The following is an 18,783-nucleotide window of genomic DNA, read 5'->3' on the forward strand; positions in this document are numbered from 1 at the left end:
GTTAAATCCTATAGAACAATCAAGTGATTTAACACATGCATGACGCTCGACTAACCTGACTAAAGTATAATTCAAAGCAACGAAGCAAGCATGCACGAATGTAGCATACAACGCCACCGAAACTTTGCTCCCTAAGCCTCCGCAATGGTGTGAGCTTCCACTGGCACGATGCCAACGTTCACCACAGCACAAGGCCACGCGCATTTATGCTACCTCAAACCATAAAGAAAACTGTACAAAGAATGTAAAAACAACACCTTGCTCCCAAGAACCAGTGCTATTTTTGTTTTTCATACAACATTGAAAAGCATTATGTCCTAGAGACAGATTCCTTAAAGAAAATGTATGATTCTTGCTTACACTATGGACATAATCATTAGTTTCATGCTATAAGATTGTCCTATTTAGAATGCATGTGCATGTACTGTCTGCTGTTAAAAATTTAAAGTTTGAATGGCTTAGTGGACTGTAAACTTTTGCAACAAACTACCTGTCCAGCTGCATTTTCCTTCTCAATAAAGGCATGTTTTTGCGATTTTTGCTGCTAAGGGCAATAAAGTGTGTTTTCGCCTCATAGTCCTTCAGAACAAAAGGCATTATTCAAAAATGCTTATTCAGCTTCCTTTTTATGCATTCCGCACCTGTGAACTCCAATACGCTGAAAAACACTGAAGTAAAAGCCTAAATTTACCAACACTCATTGAAAGACACAAACAGCACTTTTATCACTCCAAGAGTTTTTGAAATTGTTACATTTAAGAATAGAACTGAACAACCTGGCTAACAAAGTTGCTGCTGCCTTTGAAGCAAACTGAAAAACTGCTCACAGCGTTTCCTGGACTGCTTTTATTTTACAATCAGCAGTTAAACACCAAATAAGAATGGAAATGAGTGTCACCTTTGCCTACTTTGCTGGAGACACTTTTGCATTCAACTTTGCTATGCTGTATTTTCAGCATAACTGTGGAAGTCTAATGATCCTTAAAGGTATTCAGCATATTCAGAAGCCTAGTAGTCCACACACTACTCTTCACCTACTTGTTCCAGTTTAATTATTTCAATTTAGAAGTTACACTTCCACACTAGACTGTTCTGCCAACACAACATAAATGACCTAACATAAAAGCCAAAAGCCCTATGCATTAACACCACTTCTATTGCACAGGACACTTGTTTCAAAACACAACCTTTCTTCATTGCACTGCATTTTTGGAAACACCGCTACTACTGTTACACGGGAGACTTGTTTCAAAATAGCACTCAAAACTTTTGTTTACAACCCTGCATTTTTGGAAACAGACAGAACTCAGACATGGGTTGACAAATAAGGTAATTCTTTACCCAAATTACATGACCACAGATGGCACATGCTCAAAAAGAGCCACAACCCCCTAGACCACAGGCCCAGCAATTAAACTGAATGACCGTGACGTCAATGCGAGATTTGTGAACTACAACACACTAACAATAGCGCCGACACCTTCCGTCTCATAAACGGTAACGTATACCACCACCAGTGAAAAAACCTCAGAACGGAACATCCGACTGCTATATAATGCCAAGAACTGCAAATAACAAAAAATGTCAAGTGACTAGTTTATCACACCCCCTGTAAGACAACCAGAAGATGATAAGGAGCCCGAGCTCATCATCACCATCAAAAGTCTAACTACATTTGCTGCAGGTCAAAGGCCTCTCTCATATCTCTACAATAAAAGGGACTCTTGGGACAAATTAAGTTGGCCTGTATCGACAGACTACAGCATTCTATCGACCAAGAGGCAACTCTCCATGAAAACAGAGCTTTAATAGGCTAGAACAGACCGAAAAATGAAATAAAACTGCGGCATCACTAGCCAAGTTTGCAAACTTCCTTATCTCCAGCCACAATTCTAAATGGAATTAGTAGTAAGCATATATAAATAAATAAATAAATCTCGCACGTAAAATGCATGTGTCGACAGATTTTTCAGCGTGGACCTCAAAAGCTCCGTTACATCCCATTCACTTCTAAACATTGGCAACTTGTCCTTTATAGAGACGTGACAAATTTTAACTGCTTGGCGCAAAGGTCTGTAAATCCAATTTTGTTGGCAATAAATGCGTCTTCTACTGCTGGACAAATGTCAACACGGCCAGAAAGAGCCAGGGAATCAATTTTTATTGAGAACAAAAATAGAATAGACTTGTCCTCAGTGTCCCTTTAATGCTGTCCTTCGCCAGCTGCAGCCACTCTATCCTCACAAACTTTACCTCCTCCACTCACCTGACCTTCTGCTGCCCCATGCTACGTTTGCCTTCTGGAATCCAGCCAGTTACACTTAATGACTATCAGCTATTGCCTTTGTATTAAATGCCCTGCACATGCCCATTTCTTCATGATTTCGACTATACTCTGTTCCATACATAGTAGCCAACATTGCGGAGGCTGTTTTAGGGTTTTAGGGGGGTTTAATGTCCCAAAGCGACTCAGGCTATGAGGGACGCCATAGTGAAGGGCTCCGGAAATTTCGACCACCTGGGGTTCTTTAACGTGCATTGACATCGCACAGTACACGGGCCTCTAGAATTTCGCCTCCATCGAAATTCGACCGCCGCGGCCGGGATCGAGCCCGCGTCTTTCGGGTTAGCAGCCGAGCGCCATAACCAGCCATAACCACTCAGCCACCGCGGCGGCCCACTGCGGAGGCTGTGGAAGTAGTGAGTCCACGAAACAATATTGCTCGCCACACATCAATCGTTCTCAAAGCCTTGGTGAGTGTTTGGAAGAAAACAAAGAGCAATATAAGACAATGTGCGAGCATTGAAAATGACAGCCAACGCTGTGAGGTGCTCGGTGTTCGCAGCTTCTGGCAATAATTTTCACTGAGTGTGAACTAGTTTTTAGGCATGGATGGAGTCGGAGCGATTTGCCCTTCCAGCTGCGTGTCATACCGCCACATGTCATTACTTCTCGAATTCTTGATGAGTCGCATGACGAAAATGTACTGAGAGGTAAAACGAAGTGCAGGAGGTCGCCAGTCATGGTACCCAAGATCTGCCGCAAAGAAATATGCTTGTGCTCACTTTGGTTGCATGACGAACTACTTCTTGGGCGCAGACATTACCTGCGTGAACAGGCATGCCAGTTTTGGCAGCGTTGTCTGCGTTCTTATCTCTTAACGTTCATCTATAATTTTCCTTTTCATAATGCGCCCAGTTATCCTCAATTTATGCTCAATGCTTCTCGCTAGCTTCCATATTTCTGCCCCATAACACCTGAAAACACCTGCCAAATGCACTCCACCCTATTGTAATTCTTGTCAGTTCTTCCTCATGGTCTATACCTGTGGGCACTACCTATCCTAAGTAGATGTACTTCCTTACTAGATCCAACGCTTCGCTGCTTATTGTAAACTGCTGTTCCTTTCCAAGAGCGCTGAACATTACGTTAGTTTTCTGCATATTAATTTTTAGGCCCGCGATTCTGCTTTGCCTGTCAAGGTCCTTGATTATGCTTTGCAATTCCCTGAGTTATTAAGGTAATTTCATCCGCAGCTCGCCAATCACTAAGGTATTCGCCATTAACTTTTATTCCCAACCATTCCCGACGCAGATCTCAGAATACCTCCTGTAAAAATACGGTGAATAGTACTAGAGAAATCGTGTCTCCCTGCCTGATACTCTTCCTTACTGGGGTTTTATTACTTTCTCTATGACTACGACATTTTCCAGCAATTTCGCATGTGACTCTTCTACACATTGAACCAACAATGCCTGCACGACTGCTGAAGTTTCAACTCAGTCAAATGCTTTCTAGTGATCTATGCAGGCTACATATAGGAGTTGGTTATTTTCTACGTATTTCTCAATCACCCGATTGATAGCACGAACAATGTCTACAGTTGAGCAGCCTTTACAAAAGCCAGCCTCTCCTTCGAATGATTCAACCCCAATAGTGCTCAGAATCTATTAGCACTAGCCTTAGTAAATACCCTGCAGGCAGCAGGCAGTAAGCTGATTGGTCAAATCTTTCACGTCCTTCCAAATCCAGTAAGCTCAAGGTCATGAGGCATTACATATACAGGGTGGCTAGTTTTTCTAGCACAATCTCGCCACCACCCTTTAACAGACCTGCAGTTACCTGACCATCACCAGTTGCTTTCCCCTTTGGATAGCTAACAAGGTATTCTTTGCTTCTTTTAGTACAATCTCCCCAGCGTCCTTCAGCAGACCTGCAGTTACGTGATCCTCACCGACTACCTTCCCCCTTTGCATTGCTAATAGGGCATTCTTTAATTCTTTCATCACCATTAACGGGGTATGAAATTTCTCTGAACCGCTTCCTTCGTGATTATAGACCAGATTATTTCGGCTTCTGTAGAGATCTGTACAGAAATCCTCAGCTACGTCAATTGCACTATCCATCGCTCATCACCAATTACATCTGCACAACTTCCTATTAAGAGTAGGGCTCATTCAAGGCAGCAGAACAGGAGTGAGCTAAACTCTAAGTTCTCAGTCCAGCCTTTATTTGGCAATCACATAATGCACTGGCCAAGCTGAACTCATGCGCACAGGAGTTGGATAAATGCATTTTGCAACTGCAAACTACAAAATGCTGAAAATACTAAACTCAAAGCCTAAATTTACTGCTGCAATGGCATTCGAGGCTCCAAATGGCATTCAGTCTCAATAGAGGTCAATAGAACTCCACAATTTTAAAAGGCAGTTAAAAGGTTCTAATTCTATTGCCATATTTCAACAACATTACTGCTGCCAAGTTTCACCTGAGTAACTTCTACAAATCCTTTGAAACATACAGGTTATCTTTGAAAGGAATATTGACAAGTGTTCATAACAAGACTCATAACGAAAACCTTCAGTTTCCTTTCAAAGATTGGTGCTATTACACAGATGGGCTCGGAAACTCGAAACAGGAAAAAAATGCAGCCAACAAACTAGAAGATGACCACCGGAGCCACCAAGTTGTGCAGCTGCACCGGCCACAGAAATAAATAAAAAGCTGGTACACATAATATGTTCAAATTTGTTGATATGGAGCACGCATTTCCTCATAATAATAATGATTGGTTTTTGGGGAAAGCAAATGGTGCAGTATCCGTCTCATATATCTTTGGACACCTGAACAGCGCGGTAAGGGAAGGGATAAAGGAGGGAGTGAAAGAAGAAAGGAAAAAAAAGGTGCGGGACGGATCGAACCCAGGAACTCGAACCCGACCCCGACCGCGGCGGCTGCAGCTTTTTTATGGAGGCAAAACGCAAAGGCGCCCGTGTGCTGTGCGATGTCAGTGCACAAAATTTTCGTTTTCCGAATGAAGGCATGAAGAAGCTGCGCAAGAAGATACATACACTCATACTTCGAAGGTATTTAAATGTCTCAAATGTCTTCAACCAAATGCCACTGAAAAACATTGTGTAGCAACACAAGATTAGCATTTGAGTCAAATGACATTTGGTTCGATGACATTTGAAATGCCCGTGTAGCACAGGCATAAGCAGTAGAGTGAAAACCATTTACCATACGATGCAGATTCTTGACAATGTTTCTCTGCACACACCTAGCAGCTCTGGAAACTAATCCGTGGACCGATGCTTTAAATGCCCCTCTTTCAATCCTTAACAGATTTGCTGCCGAGCCTGCTTCTGTATGTGCTCCTGTTCTAAGGCAATGACTCAAAACTTTGTGCATTTTCTCAGGCCCCGGAAACTCCACCTAATCACATTCACAGCATTACTATCACCTTGAAGAAAAGATCACTATAGATATACATGTGGTAGACCTGACGGCAATCATGCCTGATAGTGTCAACGGTGCTTATACAGCACAAAATTCGTGCTAAACTTCACTTCAAAACCCCACTGCCGAATACTGTACTGTACTTAAGTCCAATCTGGACGCGCATGGTAAGGCTCCGCACCAAAACCTGCCAAGACAGTGGCCGAGGTCACAGCGCAAGGCCTAGCTTCGCGATCACTTGCCATTTCACAGGTTGAAAGTGAACTCGAGATGCCAACACAAGCAGCTAGGTCCTGTCAAATTTGACTTTTAATAAGATTACCTGCACGACTGTAGTGTGGATCAAGAAGTGAAGGTGCTCGTCGGAGACATAACACTCACCTCTGGCGCTCGAAATCGGATCCTCTGTCGCCTTCCGACGACCTCTTCACTTTGCGCCTGGCCGAGTCCAAAAGGCCGTCGATGTCGTCGCTGCTGCTGCTCGACGCCGACGATGACCGCTTCCTTCGCCGCATGAACAGAGCGAATACACGCGGTCAGAACAGTTGCGCCACTACAACGCGTGAGTAAAAAAATGAACTGTCGAGCTCCTACTCACAGAAAACCGTGCTGGCTTCATACGTCCGTATGGCATACGCAACCTCTGGGCGCTTACGTAGCTATTAGCAGTTGCACGTGTCAAACAAGAGAAAACTCACATTTCGACCGCGAACAATCGTTACAGCAAGCACAAAAATGTTAAGACAGCAAACATGCTTAGCGACCCTCAAATGGAGAGTTAAAGGAGTGATGCCCGACGAGGCACATATCTGTGTGAAAATCCTCAAGATTGACCAACTAGAAACTCCAGCATTAGGTGTAGACCACGAAAAGAAGTAAGAAGCATGAAAAAAGGCTCTACCTTGGTCTGCGGTCGTTGAATTTAGCCCCTGCCCTGCTGACGCTGTCGCGGCTCCGTCCCCTAGAGTGGGAGCGCTTCCGTGGGCGCTTGTTTTTATGCCGAACTAGCTTTGGGGACCGACTCCTGCTCCTGCTGCGAGATCTTCCCATCGTGAAAGGCACTGGACTGTTTAACACACGGCGTATTTCAGTGCAAAAGGCGAATTCCAAGAAATATGCGACAAGCCTACGTTAGAGGATGCCGTCCTTACGTAAGAAGTAGAAAGCTAACAACCAAAACGAAGGCTGCCCATGGTTGCTGAGACTGATGCTTGGTTGGCTAGGTTGGCTACCGAGATTCGCAGAAGAAAAGTTCAACGTTGCACCTTTTTACTCAATATTTAGTAATTAATAAGATTGAACCAGACAAACTTCAGCAAATATGTATTTCGTATTGCGCGCAGTTTGTATAACGTCCGCCCTAATGTGCTCAAGTCCTAAACATATCGGCGCGAAGTTTAAATCAAAATCTTGAGTCTGGGCAACGACGTGCTGAGAGCCGGCCGGGAGGCACCCCCTCCTAATTGCTGCCTCCCTACCGTGAGGCCCCATGATGACGGGAATAAAATTCATTCATCGAACCCGACCGCGGCGGCTGCGTTTCGATGGAGGCGAAACGCTAAGGCGCCTGTGTGCTGTGCGATGTCAGTGCACGTTAAAGATCCCCAGGTGGTCTAAATTATTCCGGAGCCCTCCACTACGGCACCTCTTCCTTCCTTTCTTCTTTCACTCACTCCTTTATCCCTTCTCTTATGGCGCGGTTCAGGTGTCCAACGATATATGAGACAGATACGCCATTTCATTTCCCCAAAAGCCAATTATTATTATTATTATTATTCATTCATTCAATGACGGGTGCCATAGTGGATCACTCCGGACTAATTTCCAGCGCCCAGGGCTTTGAAGTGCATTGCATCGAATAGCACACGGGCGTGTTTTCATTTCGTCTCCACCGAAATGAGGCCCATGGACTGGTTAAGGAGTCAAACGCCACAGTCACAGCCACCCAGGGGGAGAAATTAATTGCACTTTCTTCGGAACCTTAGCTGAGGGAGGGACTTTCTCAGAGTAAACGATGTCACCGTAGTATGTAGTAACCAAAAACTCGCCTCCGCTGACCTCAAAGACTCACTCACCTCGCCAGTAAACGTGACATATCACAGCTCGCTTAGACAGCAAATGCGAGAAAGTAGCCACTTCGGCAGCAAAGGTAACAAAGCTAGGCCCCTAGTGATCAGTGATCACTTTGCAAGCTCAGCAAGCAGTCAGATGTTTACATGCCTGGTGCACTGCTTACGTCACGCATGCTTTACCTGTACCACCTTATAACAGGCTTACGGCTTTATGACAGGTGTGAAGAGGATATATATTAGATGACTGTTCCTGTATATGAACCTCAAACTCGTGCCTGGTGGAGCACCATCGCTTTTCACGTTAATGTTCTCATTCATCACGGCCGCTTTTTAGCTTTTTTTTTTTTACAGCGACAGCTATTAAGGCCATTAAGGCCACAGGTGCAACGCGCCATGCTGATTTGGGAGGTCGTAGTGATGTAATGCGTGGCGCCATAGCAGCGCTCCATGTTGATTGGTCCGAACGCTTTGACTACTCGTAACGTCACGGGCTCTCCCGCCGGTCGCAAGCCTAGGTTGGATAGATGAGCTGTATATATATACACACATCATTGTGCGTTTTTATCGTGAAGATTTTCAAAAGTTTCCCCGCCTCAACCGCTAGCTCATTTGCGGTGAAACTGCACATAGAGCTTTCGTATTATGGTAACTTTTGTATCGTAGCAAGTTTGACAACGGTACTTACTGAGTTGAGCCGTGCATGATGTGAAAACATAATCGTCTGCGTAGAGATCGGCGAACCAAAACCCGCAGACGACGTTTTTTAGCTGAATGGCGGCAGTGGCGCCATCTGTTTTCGGCAGTCGAAAGCGTCACAAGGCCGCCGAGACGAGCGTTGCAAGAAACGCGGGTCCTTTGAATATGCCAATCCGGTCGTTTCGTCTGCTTCAACTGAAGCACTTACAACAATTTCGGCTAATTGAGCGAAAAAAAAATGTCAGAACAACTGATCTCACGAGGCTTTACCTTTCAAAGAATATTGTTTGCAGCGACTCCCTTAATATATATATATATATATATATATATATATATATATATATATATATATATATATATATATATATATATATATATATATATATATATATATATATATATATATATATATATATATATATATATATATATATATATATATATATTAAGGGAGCTAACAGTCACCGGAACCAAGGTCCATATATGGGAATGTTTTTTTTATGTGTTGTGCTTATCAGTGGGATATTATAGTACTTAGATTAATAAATCGATTAAAGAAAATTAATTACTTATAAAGCAGCAGAAAAAACAACCATGCCGCCGGTGGGATCCGAACCCACGACCTCCGAATATCGCGTCCGATATTCGCGATATATATATATATATATATATATATATATATATATATATATATATATATATATATATATATATATATATATATATATATATATATATATATATATATATATATATATTGTTACGAGCAATTCGAAGGAGAACCTCCGGAGAAGAGACGTAAAACTGCGGCGGTCCCTAAGTGGTCCGAGTGCGCGAGCGGGCGCGAAACATCTTTCTCCACGGATGCAGGCGCTTTTTCTTCGTAAGGGCCGAAGTATCTGCGCAGCAACTTTTCAGAAAGGTGCGGCGACGAACAGGTGTCCACACCTACACCAAGTCGCCAGGCGCGTAACTGACGAAGCGGCGTCTGAGGTTGTGCCCAGCGGCGTCAGTTTCCTGTTGGCGGTTAATTCGCAGGCGTGCCAATTGGCGCACTTCCTCAGCACGCTGGACGAAGGTGTCTGCGTCGAGGTCAGCGTCAGAGTCGCAGTAGGGGTCAACGGGCAACATAGAACCCAACGGAGTGGTCACTTGCTGACCGAAGACAAGCTGAAAGGGGGTCAGTCGGGTTGTCTCCTGCAGGGCGGTGTTATAGGCAAACGTTACGTACGGAAGAATGGTATCCCAAGTTCGATGCTTGACGTCAACGTACATAGAAAGCATGTCGGCTAGAGTGCGGTTGAGTCGCTCTACCAATCCGTTTGTCTGTGGGTGATAGGCCGTAGCACGTCGATGGCTGGTGTGCGTCAGAGTCATCAAGGACTGGGTTAAGCGGGCAGTGAAAGCAGTTCCCCGGTCAGTAACAACAACGGCGGGGTCTCCATGACGCAGGACAATGTTGTGTACGAAGAACTGCGCCACTTCAGCAGCAGTGCCTTTGACAAGAGACGTGGTCTCAGCGTACCGTGTCAGGTAGTCGGTGCAACGACGACCCAACGCTTTCCAGATGAAGACTTCGGAAAAGGGCCAAGGAGGTCCATGCCCACTTGGTGAAAAGGGGTCTTCGGTGGTTCGATGGGGTGAAGAAATCCGGCTGGTTTCAACGGAGGAGACTTACGACGTTGGCAGTCGCGGCATGTTTTTTACGTAGGCCCGCACTGATGGGAGTAACGTGGGCCAATAATACTGCTTAATGCGCGCGAGTGTGCGACTTACTCCGAGATGGCCGGCGGAGGGTGCATCATGACAGGCACTCAAAATCTCTGGCCGCAGCTGTGATGGTACGACTTTTTATCAGTTACGCATAGGGGACACGAGGCAGAGGTGCCAGTATGTCAAAAGAAAATTCCGGAACTCTGTCCGACACACATCAAAAACATGTATCCTTGATGTTTTCCCACGGCCAGTGCGGCACCATTATGATGCTGGTGCGGTTGTCTCTGAAGCGACAGAATCATTCAGCTGATTGCCTCCAGGAACATCTCTTATCAAACCTTCGAACATTGCTGAAATCTCCTTTTCTCTCCCACCCCGCACCTCCACCAAATGTTACGAGCAATTCGAAGGTGAACCTCCGGAGCCGAGACCTAAAACTGTGGCGGTGCCTAAGTGGTCCGAGCGCGCGAGCGGGCGAGCAACATCTTTCTCCACGGATGCAGGCGCTTGTTCTTCCATAGTGGCACGTATCACTGTATATATATATATATATATATATATATATATATATATATATATATATATATATATATATATATATATATATATATATATATATATATATATATATATATATATATATATATATATATAATATATATATATATACTCAGGAAGGGAGCCAGCAGTCATCGAAACCAAGGTGCATAGGGGAATGTTTAATTTTTATTTAATGTGTGGTGCTGCTCGGTGGAATAATAATACTTGCATTAATCTATAGCTTAAAGAGAATTACTTATAAAGCATCAGAAAAAACAACCATGCCGCCGGTGGGATCCGAACCCACGACCTCCGAATGTCGCGTCCGGTGCTCTTACCAACTGAGGTATACGGCGACGGCTGTCCAATCTGCTGCTCTCGTGGTTATTTATGTTTATTGGGTTTAAGAGAACATTGAGAGTGTGCACCAGCGCCACCCTGGTGCACACTCTTTCTTTAAGCGATAGGTTAATCAAGATATTATTATTCCACTAATCAACACCACACATTAAAAAAAAATAAACATTCCCCTATGCACCTTGGTTTCGGTGACTGTTGGCTCCCTTCCTGAGTTTGTCAAAACGAGCCCCTCATTTCATTAACTTTGTATGCTATATATATATATATATATATAATATATATATATATATATATATATATATATATATATATATATATATATATATATATATATATATATATATATATATTCTGTTTTCTGAGAACGCATTCAGCAATATTTTGATCGCTGCAGTAAGTCTATTTTAATCCCTACCCAACTTCCAACTCATGCCCATTAGAAACACAAAATTTATAGAAATTTTGAATGCCGGAAAAAATCTATAAAAACTAAAATATTGAAAACTTTGAAAATATATTCGTTGCAGGAATATGCAGATAATTCATACTTGCATATTTGAAAGTAATTTGAAAACTGAATGACTTTAGAAATACTTGTTCACATATGTTTATCATTACGTGGTGCTTGGTGTTTCAAAACTGCCGTTTGCTGGCTTGTGGTATATACCGTATTCACTCGATTCTAACGCGCATGTCATTTTTCGACCATTTTTTTCCGGAAAAAAAGAGCGCGTTAGAATCGAGTAAATCCGGTTCGCGGTTCAGAGAAAGCAATATCTGGAGGTTCCTCTTACGAGACTAGGACTGCCTCTGTCTCTTACAGTTCTTCTATCGTTCGGTGCGAGTGCCAAGGGATTCCCATTAAGCAGTGTATGCGGCTACCTTCACGATTACATAAGTGCAACTAATCGATTATCTTGTTAGCTATACACAAAATTCTTTCGCATGTCCAAAAAAGGCTAGATTGATTCTATTCCGGATGACTCATACCTCTTGAATTCATTTTATTTTTCCCAATTTTTTTTATCTTGATTCACTCTTCTGACGTTTCCTTCCCCGCGCAAATGCTTCATTGGCATTCTACCCTATACCTTGGCCAATCCCCCCCACGTGGGTATGTGCCATATTACTTGAGGAGAAGAAGAAGAAGAAGAAGAAATAGAGTGCCTGTGCATGTCTCTATCCACTCAACAGCCATGGGAGGCAAGGCATGCTCATTTGGAGCAACGCATGTAAAAAAAAAATGTTTTCGATAAGTGGCCACCCGACAACAGGGTGATCTGCTTAGCCTGCACACGATGGCGCTTCAAGGATCGCGTGCGCTAACAATTTTTTCAGTTGCCATTGCGATGAAGTTGTGAGACCAGAAGTATGGCGTTGAAAGCTAGCCAGTACCAGTCACGAGACGGAAACTTAAACATACAAACCGATCAGTATACTTTACAAAAACATATCTTGAGAGAACATTGCACCAGTGTCACATCATACTTTACAGATGATATGCTCCAGTGGAGCAACAAATTTATTCCTTAGAACCAATACTGTCTATAAGCCTCCAGACTTCGATAGCTTGCATTCGTTCTATCATTTACGCACTCGTTTTTGTGCACAGACAGCGTATACAGGTTGGCCAGTTTTTCTACCGCGATCTCCCCACCGTCATTCAACAGATAGCTACCTCCCCAGCTGCTTTCCTCCTTTTCGTTGCTTCTAAGACTCTAATTTTTCCTTCGAAACCGACGGAATTCCAAACTCCTCTACACTGCTGCTTCCCTCATTACCTACATGACTACTCCAGCTATTGTGTAGATCTGTGAAGAACTCCTTGGCTACATTCACTTTATTATCCGTTTTAGTAACGACATTCCCTTGCTTGTCTCTTGCGCATACATCTCTCTCTCTCTCCTCTTGGCAGCTTTCAGGCTACCTCCAATCTCTTAAGCATGCTTAATTCTCTCTATATTATACTTTCTTATGCCACGGTTGCCTTATTAACTTTGATAGCTCTGCTAGTTCTATTTTGTCTGTCGGATTAGAGACTTTTATGCTTTAGCGTTTCTTAATCAGGTATTCTGCCTCCCGGGAGAGCTTGTCGGTATCCTGTCTAGCTATCCTACCGCCTGCTTCTACCGCGCCCTCCTTAATGATAGCTGTGAGGTTATGGCCGAATACATGTTCTGCAGAGAGATCCTGAATTCGCCTACTTTCCCTCTTACCGCGGACGCGTTGATGGGTTTCTTCCTTACCAGTTTATTCCCTTTTCTCTTCAAGTCGTAGACACCTTACCATCCTATGGGCATTACATCACACCTTGCCGAATTTTGCATGTAAACTGAAACAAGTATTAGGTTTCGACACCCTTGCTATGCTCTTTTTTTTTCGCAACATGCAAAAGAAGAACTCATTCTATGTTATTTGACCTGAGTAGTGTGTGCTGCATTGTGACGATGGTATTCTTTTGTTATGTGGTTTTTAGTGATTAATTGATACTTTTAAACCTATATGCGTATATACGGTGTGATTTTTTAACTGTTTACAGATTTTTATTTTAAAGACGGTGAGAAATACGTCGGCCTGTGCAGGAGGACTGTTCACGAAAGCGGACATAATGCACGCGATAGAGCTCAATAATTAAACGATTCATTCCACAATATAATCTTGTACCCTGAAATAAAAAAGAAGTTGATTAGCTAATTTCACTTATTTATTCGCATAATTATTGAGCTTTGTAATGCACATGTAATGTCCGCCTTGCTGTATAATTTACCTTCAAAAACCGCACTAAAGTATCTCAGTTTTTAAATGAAAAGCCTGTAAACGGTAAAAAATCACCCTATATAAAATGAAAATGTGTGAGCAATGTATGTATGTGTCAGAAATTTGTGAGTGCATCTGTGTTGCATTTTCTCGGCGGACTGTCGTGGCTCCTGTAGGAATGATTGCTTCTGCAGTCAAGAAAGATTGTAAATTTAGGGCAAAATAAAGAAGTTACAAATTACAATCACACTTTTTTCTCTATCACCACGCTTCAAAGTTTGCGGCTATGAATTTTTCCACAAATGAGAAATAGCAAGTGTCAAGTGAAGACAGTATACATGCTCGTTTTCTTTCTTGAGGAAGAAAATTTTTAACGCATAACATGAGGAAATAGCAGCTCATTAAAATTTTTTGTTTTTATTTTCAACACGTCTAACAGCGTTGCCACACAAAACAGAGCAGCGCAACTTGTCTAATAGCTCCTTGGATTCAGCTCGGCTATAATGGAAAGCCAAAGGCACAATATGAGAATACAGCGGGCCGGTATTTGATGCCAGTTGTTTAGGCCTTCCGTATTAACAAGCAAGCAAATCATCGTGACTCAACCTTGATCTCGACACCTCCTGCTTTTTATACACCCTTGCTCCTTCCTGGAGCCCTCTGCTAACTTCGGAGAAGCTTGGCATCTAGATGGCTCTGGTGTGAACAAAAAGGCTACGTGGTTAATCCTCTCAGAATTTTTGCGTATGCCTTTCTTGGTTCATCAGTGGCATGGACGGAAGTAGTAGACGTAATTTTTCGACGGAAGTGTCCGCACGAACTGTCAGTCATAAGTTGTACGGTAAATAAAATAAAATGTAAATGTTTATTAGGCAACACTTGATAAGCAACATATATGTAATATAAAACACAAATGAAAGCTAATAACAATAAAAATAAAAAATTGAAAACGAAAACAAAAAAAACGGCAGTGGCTTAGCTCGGCTATGCTAAGATATACGTAGCGAAAGCTAAGGCATAGCTTGGTTAGCCTTGGTTAATCTTGATTACAGGTCCAGGTTAGTCTGGTCACGTGGTTCGTCACGCGATTGGTCACGTGACCAGTCACGTGGGTGGTCACGTGGTTGATCACGGTGGGAATGCGAGCACCGCGAAACTGCGAGTTTTTATGGAGGAAAAACGCTAAGGCGCCCGTGTGCTGTGCGATGTCAGTGCACGTTAAAGATCCCCAGGCGGTCGAAATTATTACCCGGAGCCTTCCGCTACGGCACCCCTTTCTTCCTTTCTTCTTTCACTCCCTCCCTTATCCCTTCTTTCACTCCCTCCCTTATCCCTTCCCTTACGGCGCGGTTCAGGTGTCCAACGATATATGAGACAGAAACTGCGCCATTTCCTTTCCCCAAAAAACCAATTATTATTATTATTAAACTGCGAGTTCGTGGCCAATGTAGCTTCCGCTACAAAAAAATTAAAAATGAAAACGAAAACAAAAATTAGAATAAAATAGAAAGGAATAAGTAATGAAAAATAAAAACGAAAAGTAAAAAGAAATAAAAATTAAAATAATAAAAATGAAAAATTGAGGGAGAAAGAGAAGAAAGGGAAAGGCTTTCGTATTTTCTCTAGTGATATCCTGCGATTTTTTTTTTTACACCCTGACTTACGCTACGCTACGTGAGCAATATATGCACGGGAATATGTGGGGTGGGTAAAAGGCGTGTAAAGGGTGAAATTGGGGTGAGGGCGAGAAAGTAACATGGCTGCAAAGTTGATGGCTTGGTTTATGCGAGTTTAACGTCCCATAATGACTGTATGATGAGGACTGACCAAAAGCGATGGCATGCACCTGCTTTCCATTTTGTAGACATGTAACGATTTGATTCTTACCAGCACACTCTTGTGAACTAGGCCGAATAGAGCGGTGCAAAGACATTGAAATGAGAAGAAACAGGCGTGCAAACCTGCGAGATACCGAACGGGCTATCTTATCGTTACGGCACCTGCCAGGAAACGCGCATGTGCGCGGTACACGAGTGAAGCTAGCGCTTGTCCAGAGCGGTATACTGGTATCCAGAAAACGTATGCCTAACGCTTTTAGCATCCTGCTGTGCTGTGTTCTTTAAAATCAGGTGTAATCTGCTGTCACGATTAGGTTTCAGATTTAACAAATGAGAATTGCTGTCGTCAATCTCGTTTTATGCCAATACATAAGGAAATCTGAAGGATTTATAGACAGATGTATCGCCAAATTTCGAATCGAGCAAGTTGACAAGAGTACAAGACGGGATGAAGGAACTGGATAATACAAGGCGCTAACAGCCGACCGCTTTAGTGTGCGACATAAACCACACTGAGAAATAAAACCGTGAATCACTGCGACTTATCATGGAAACGTGATGAACAGGAGACCTGGCATGTCGCTCTTGTTTATGTGCAAAAATTGTAAGCATACACTGAGAGGTAGTATTCTGTTTTCTTACCGAGCCTGATGCTCGAGGCAGTCGAAAAGTCGCACTTTGTAATAAGCGCGTGTCTGCAGGTTAGCAGTCTTGTAGATGACTTATCATATACAGGAGACACGATAAAAATGCTGTTTGAGCAAAGAAACAGAGATGAACCCACTGAATGTAATTTGTTACAAGTTATGCAACTGTTATCTTAAGATAGTATGCATGTATGCTTGCAATTCCATAGTGCAAGACCATATAGAACGAATTGACTCTTACATGTTAGTATACACAGATCCGTTAGTATACAGCGAGGTTCAGCCCCTGACTACTGGTCGTCAGCTCGTCCGCGGCTGAACGGGCTGAACCCAAAACCATCCCCGCTTACGTATTGATGATTCAGGACGGGCAGGAGTCTGGGCTAAAGCAGGTATGGTCACAAAAAAAAAAATTGGCCAGCTTAATGCGTACTAAAGGGCCTGTGAATGTGGCACGTGGTCAGCTGTCACCGACTCTGTCTCTGACAATGCTAAGCGACTTCAGTAAGACAAAGCAAAGCTGGTCGAAAACACATAACTACGTCTGCAGACGAAGAGACACGGACGAGGAATGGAGGACGCACTTCTTGAAAGCAAAGTCAGCATAGTTGCGCGATAAAGCTTGAAGTATATAGTTGCTAATTCCAACGCGAGGCCTTGGAGACACTAACGCCTTTGAAAAAGAGGCTTCAGCTGTGTAGTTGAAACATGCAACGATACACATTGTCCCTGCGGTAACTGCTCTATAATCGATGCGAGCAAGTAAAACGCGCCAGTGTAGTCACGTCGGGTAGTCTCGTGTTCTCTTGGTGTTCCCATGGTGCCGCTGGCAAGGATGCGTATTAGCATGGTGTCGTCAATAGGACTGCTGGGTCACCTCGGAAGACCCCTGCGGACTGGAGCGAACTTTATGCTCTTCCACGATCTCATCGACGATGGCGCGCACGTCTGGGTGGCGCAACAGGACCTCGTTGAAGTCTTCACGCGTGAGGGAGAAGAAGCGGCAGTAGCGTTCAGCAATCACCGTGCGAAGCCGCAGCACGTCATGCAGCAGGGCCACCTCTGCAAATGAGGGAATTTGAAGCGGTTGGAGTGTTGCCCAAGCGTCCCATGCTTTGCGTATTCAGCCTGCCATGCGAGCAAGAAAAGAAGGGGACGCACCGCCGAATCTGTCCCCTGGCATGACAGTGGCCACGGTGGTTCCGACATGGTTGACGACGCGAGCGCTGCCGGACTGCAGCAGGTAGAGGCGGTCGCCCATGGTTCCCGCGGCGGCCACCACGTCACCAGGCGTGAAGAACTCGGGTCGCATGTGCAGCACCAGGTCTCGCAGAAAGTCCGGGTCGGCGCGAGCGAAGAAGGGCACGTTACGAAGCACCCGTCTGCAGTTGTGCCACATCACGCGCTGCGCGCCATGTCCGGCATGTATAGTATAAGCTGTCTTATTCGTTAAAAAACAGTACTACGCAGAAAAAGTCAAGACATGGTTTGTTCTCTCAACACTGATGCTACGCTCCTATTCCTCGCAGCTAAGGGTAAGCTTAGTATACGGTCGCCCTATTGGGGGTGCATCATCTTCATCGTGCATAGTTGACAAATGCACTACATGGCTGGCAGACCACGCTTTTGAGCTTGTGCACCGAGTGTTACGACACCGAATGGTGTCCTCTACCGCTCTTCGTAGGGCGAAGAAAATACGGCTCCCTCCCAGCGCATTGTCGACAATGCAGCAGACTTCCATGCATGGTCGGTGACGTTTTATGTTTCGACCACTCGCTGTTCATTTACGGAGAGGGGCACGTCAGGAGTCATGAGTAAATATGCGTTGTGAAGGGTCTAGGGAGAATACAAGGAGGTGCAGTGAGTCAGTGACTGCTAAGGACGTGCCGCGTCCTGTCTTCTTGTCCCGAAGAGGATATTGTTACGAGGTGGCAAGCTAAGGAACGGGACGACATGATGACAGATTAAAATATGATTTAATGGTTGCGGGCCGCTCCACTGCCCTCTTCTTCGTAACAATATCATCCCAGGATTCATGATATAACATCCTGTATAGAAAAAAAGCCGTCAGAGCACAGCGGTGGAGAGAAGCTGATCTGCAGAGGCTATCGCGTGAGCTGCGCCGGGTACCAATGCACTGCCTGGTAGCGTGTAAAAACCACTGTCCGGTGTGCATTCACATTCACAAGTGCACAACCCGCGGGAAGCATGGGCGCCAGTTGTGTTGAGCGAGTACGCGGCAGAGGGTTTTCCAAGGAGAAAAAAAAGAACGCCTTTAGTTTTCGTTTCCTTTTCAATTTCTCACGCGATTACCGCGGCTAAAGCAGCGGCACTCGCTGCAACCCGCCGCTGTGGTAGTAGGGTACTTAGCCGCGGCTTTTTTTGTGTCCAGCACAATCGCTGAGAGCCGCAATTTC

At 44.1% G+C, this 18,783-nt stretch overlaps 2 protein-coding genes across 2 annotated transcripts in view; both read right to left on the minus strand.

Annotated features, from left to right (window-relative positions):
- The window catches only part of LOC144124796 (uncharacterized), a 34,318-nt gene extending 27,402 nt beyond the window's left edge, over nucleotides 1–6,916 (minus strand). The window contains exons 1-2 of the mRNA XM_077657671.1: nucleotides 6,642–6,916; nucleotides 6,122–6,244 (exon numbers count right to left, since the gene is read on the minus strand). Of these exons, the coding sequence (XP_077513797.1) occupies nucleotides 6,122–6,244; nucleotides 6,642–6,790 (272 nt within the window). The 5' untranslated portion in view covers nucleotides 6,791–6,916. The remainder of the gene's footprint in view (nucleotides 1–6,121; nucleotides 6,245–6,641) is intronic.
- Nucleotides 6,917–16,631: 9,715 nt separating this feature from the next.
- Nucleotides 16,632–17,675, minus strand: LOC144123204 (uncharacterized). The gene is made up of 2 exons (XM_077656077.1): nucleotides 17,528–17,675; nucleotides 16,632–17,428 (listed from the first exon to the last, which is right to left on the minus strand). The coding sequence occupies exons 1-2, from the start codon at nucleotides 17,625–17,627 to the stop codon at nucleotides 17,223–17,225; spliced, it is 306 nt and encodes a 101-aa protein (XP_077512203.1). The 5' UTR covers nucleotides 17,628–17,675; the 3' UTR covers nucleotides 16,632–17,222.
- Nucleotides 17,676–18,783: the final 1,108 nt, after the last annotated feature.

Source organism: Amblyomma americanum, chromosome 3 (assembly GCF_052857255.1).
Source record: "Amblyomma americanum isolate KBUSLIRL-KWMA chromosome 3, ASM5285725v1, whole genome shotgun sequence".
Classification (NCBI taxonomy): domain Eukaryota; kingdom Metazoa; phylum Arthropoda; class Arachnida; order Ixodida; family Ixodidae; genus Amblyomma; species Amblyomma americanum.

Coding starts and splice junctions, on each gene's coding strand:
- LOC144123204 (XM_077656077.1), bottom strand. CDS start 17,627: ATGGGCGACCGCCTCTACCTGCTGCAGTCCGGCAGCGCTCGCGTCGTC. Junction 17,429..17,527: donor GCCAGGGGACAGATTCGGCG/GTGCGTCCCCTT, acceptor CCTCATTTGCAG/AGGTGGCCCTGCTGCATGAC.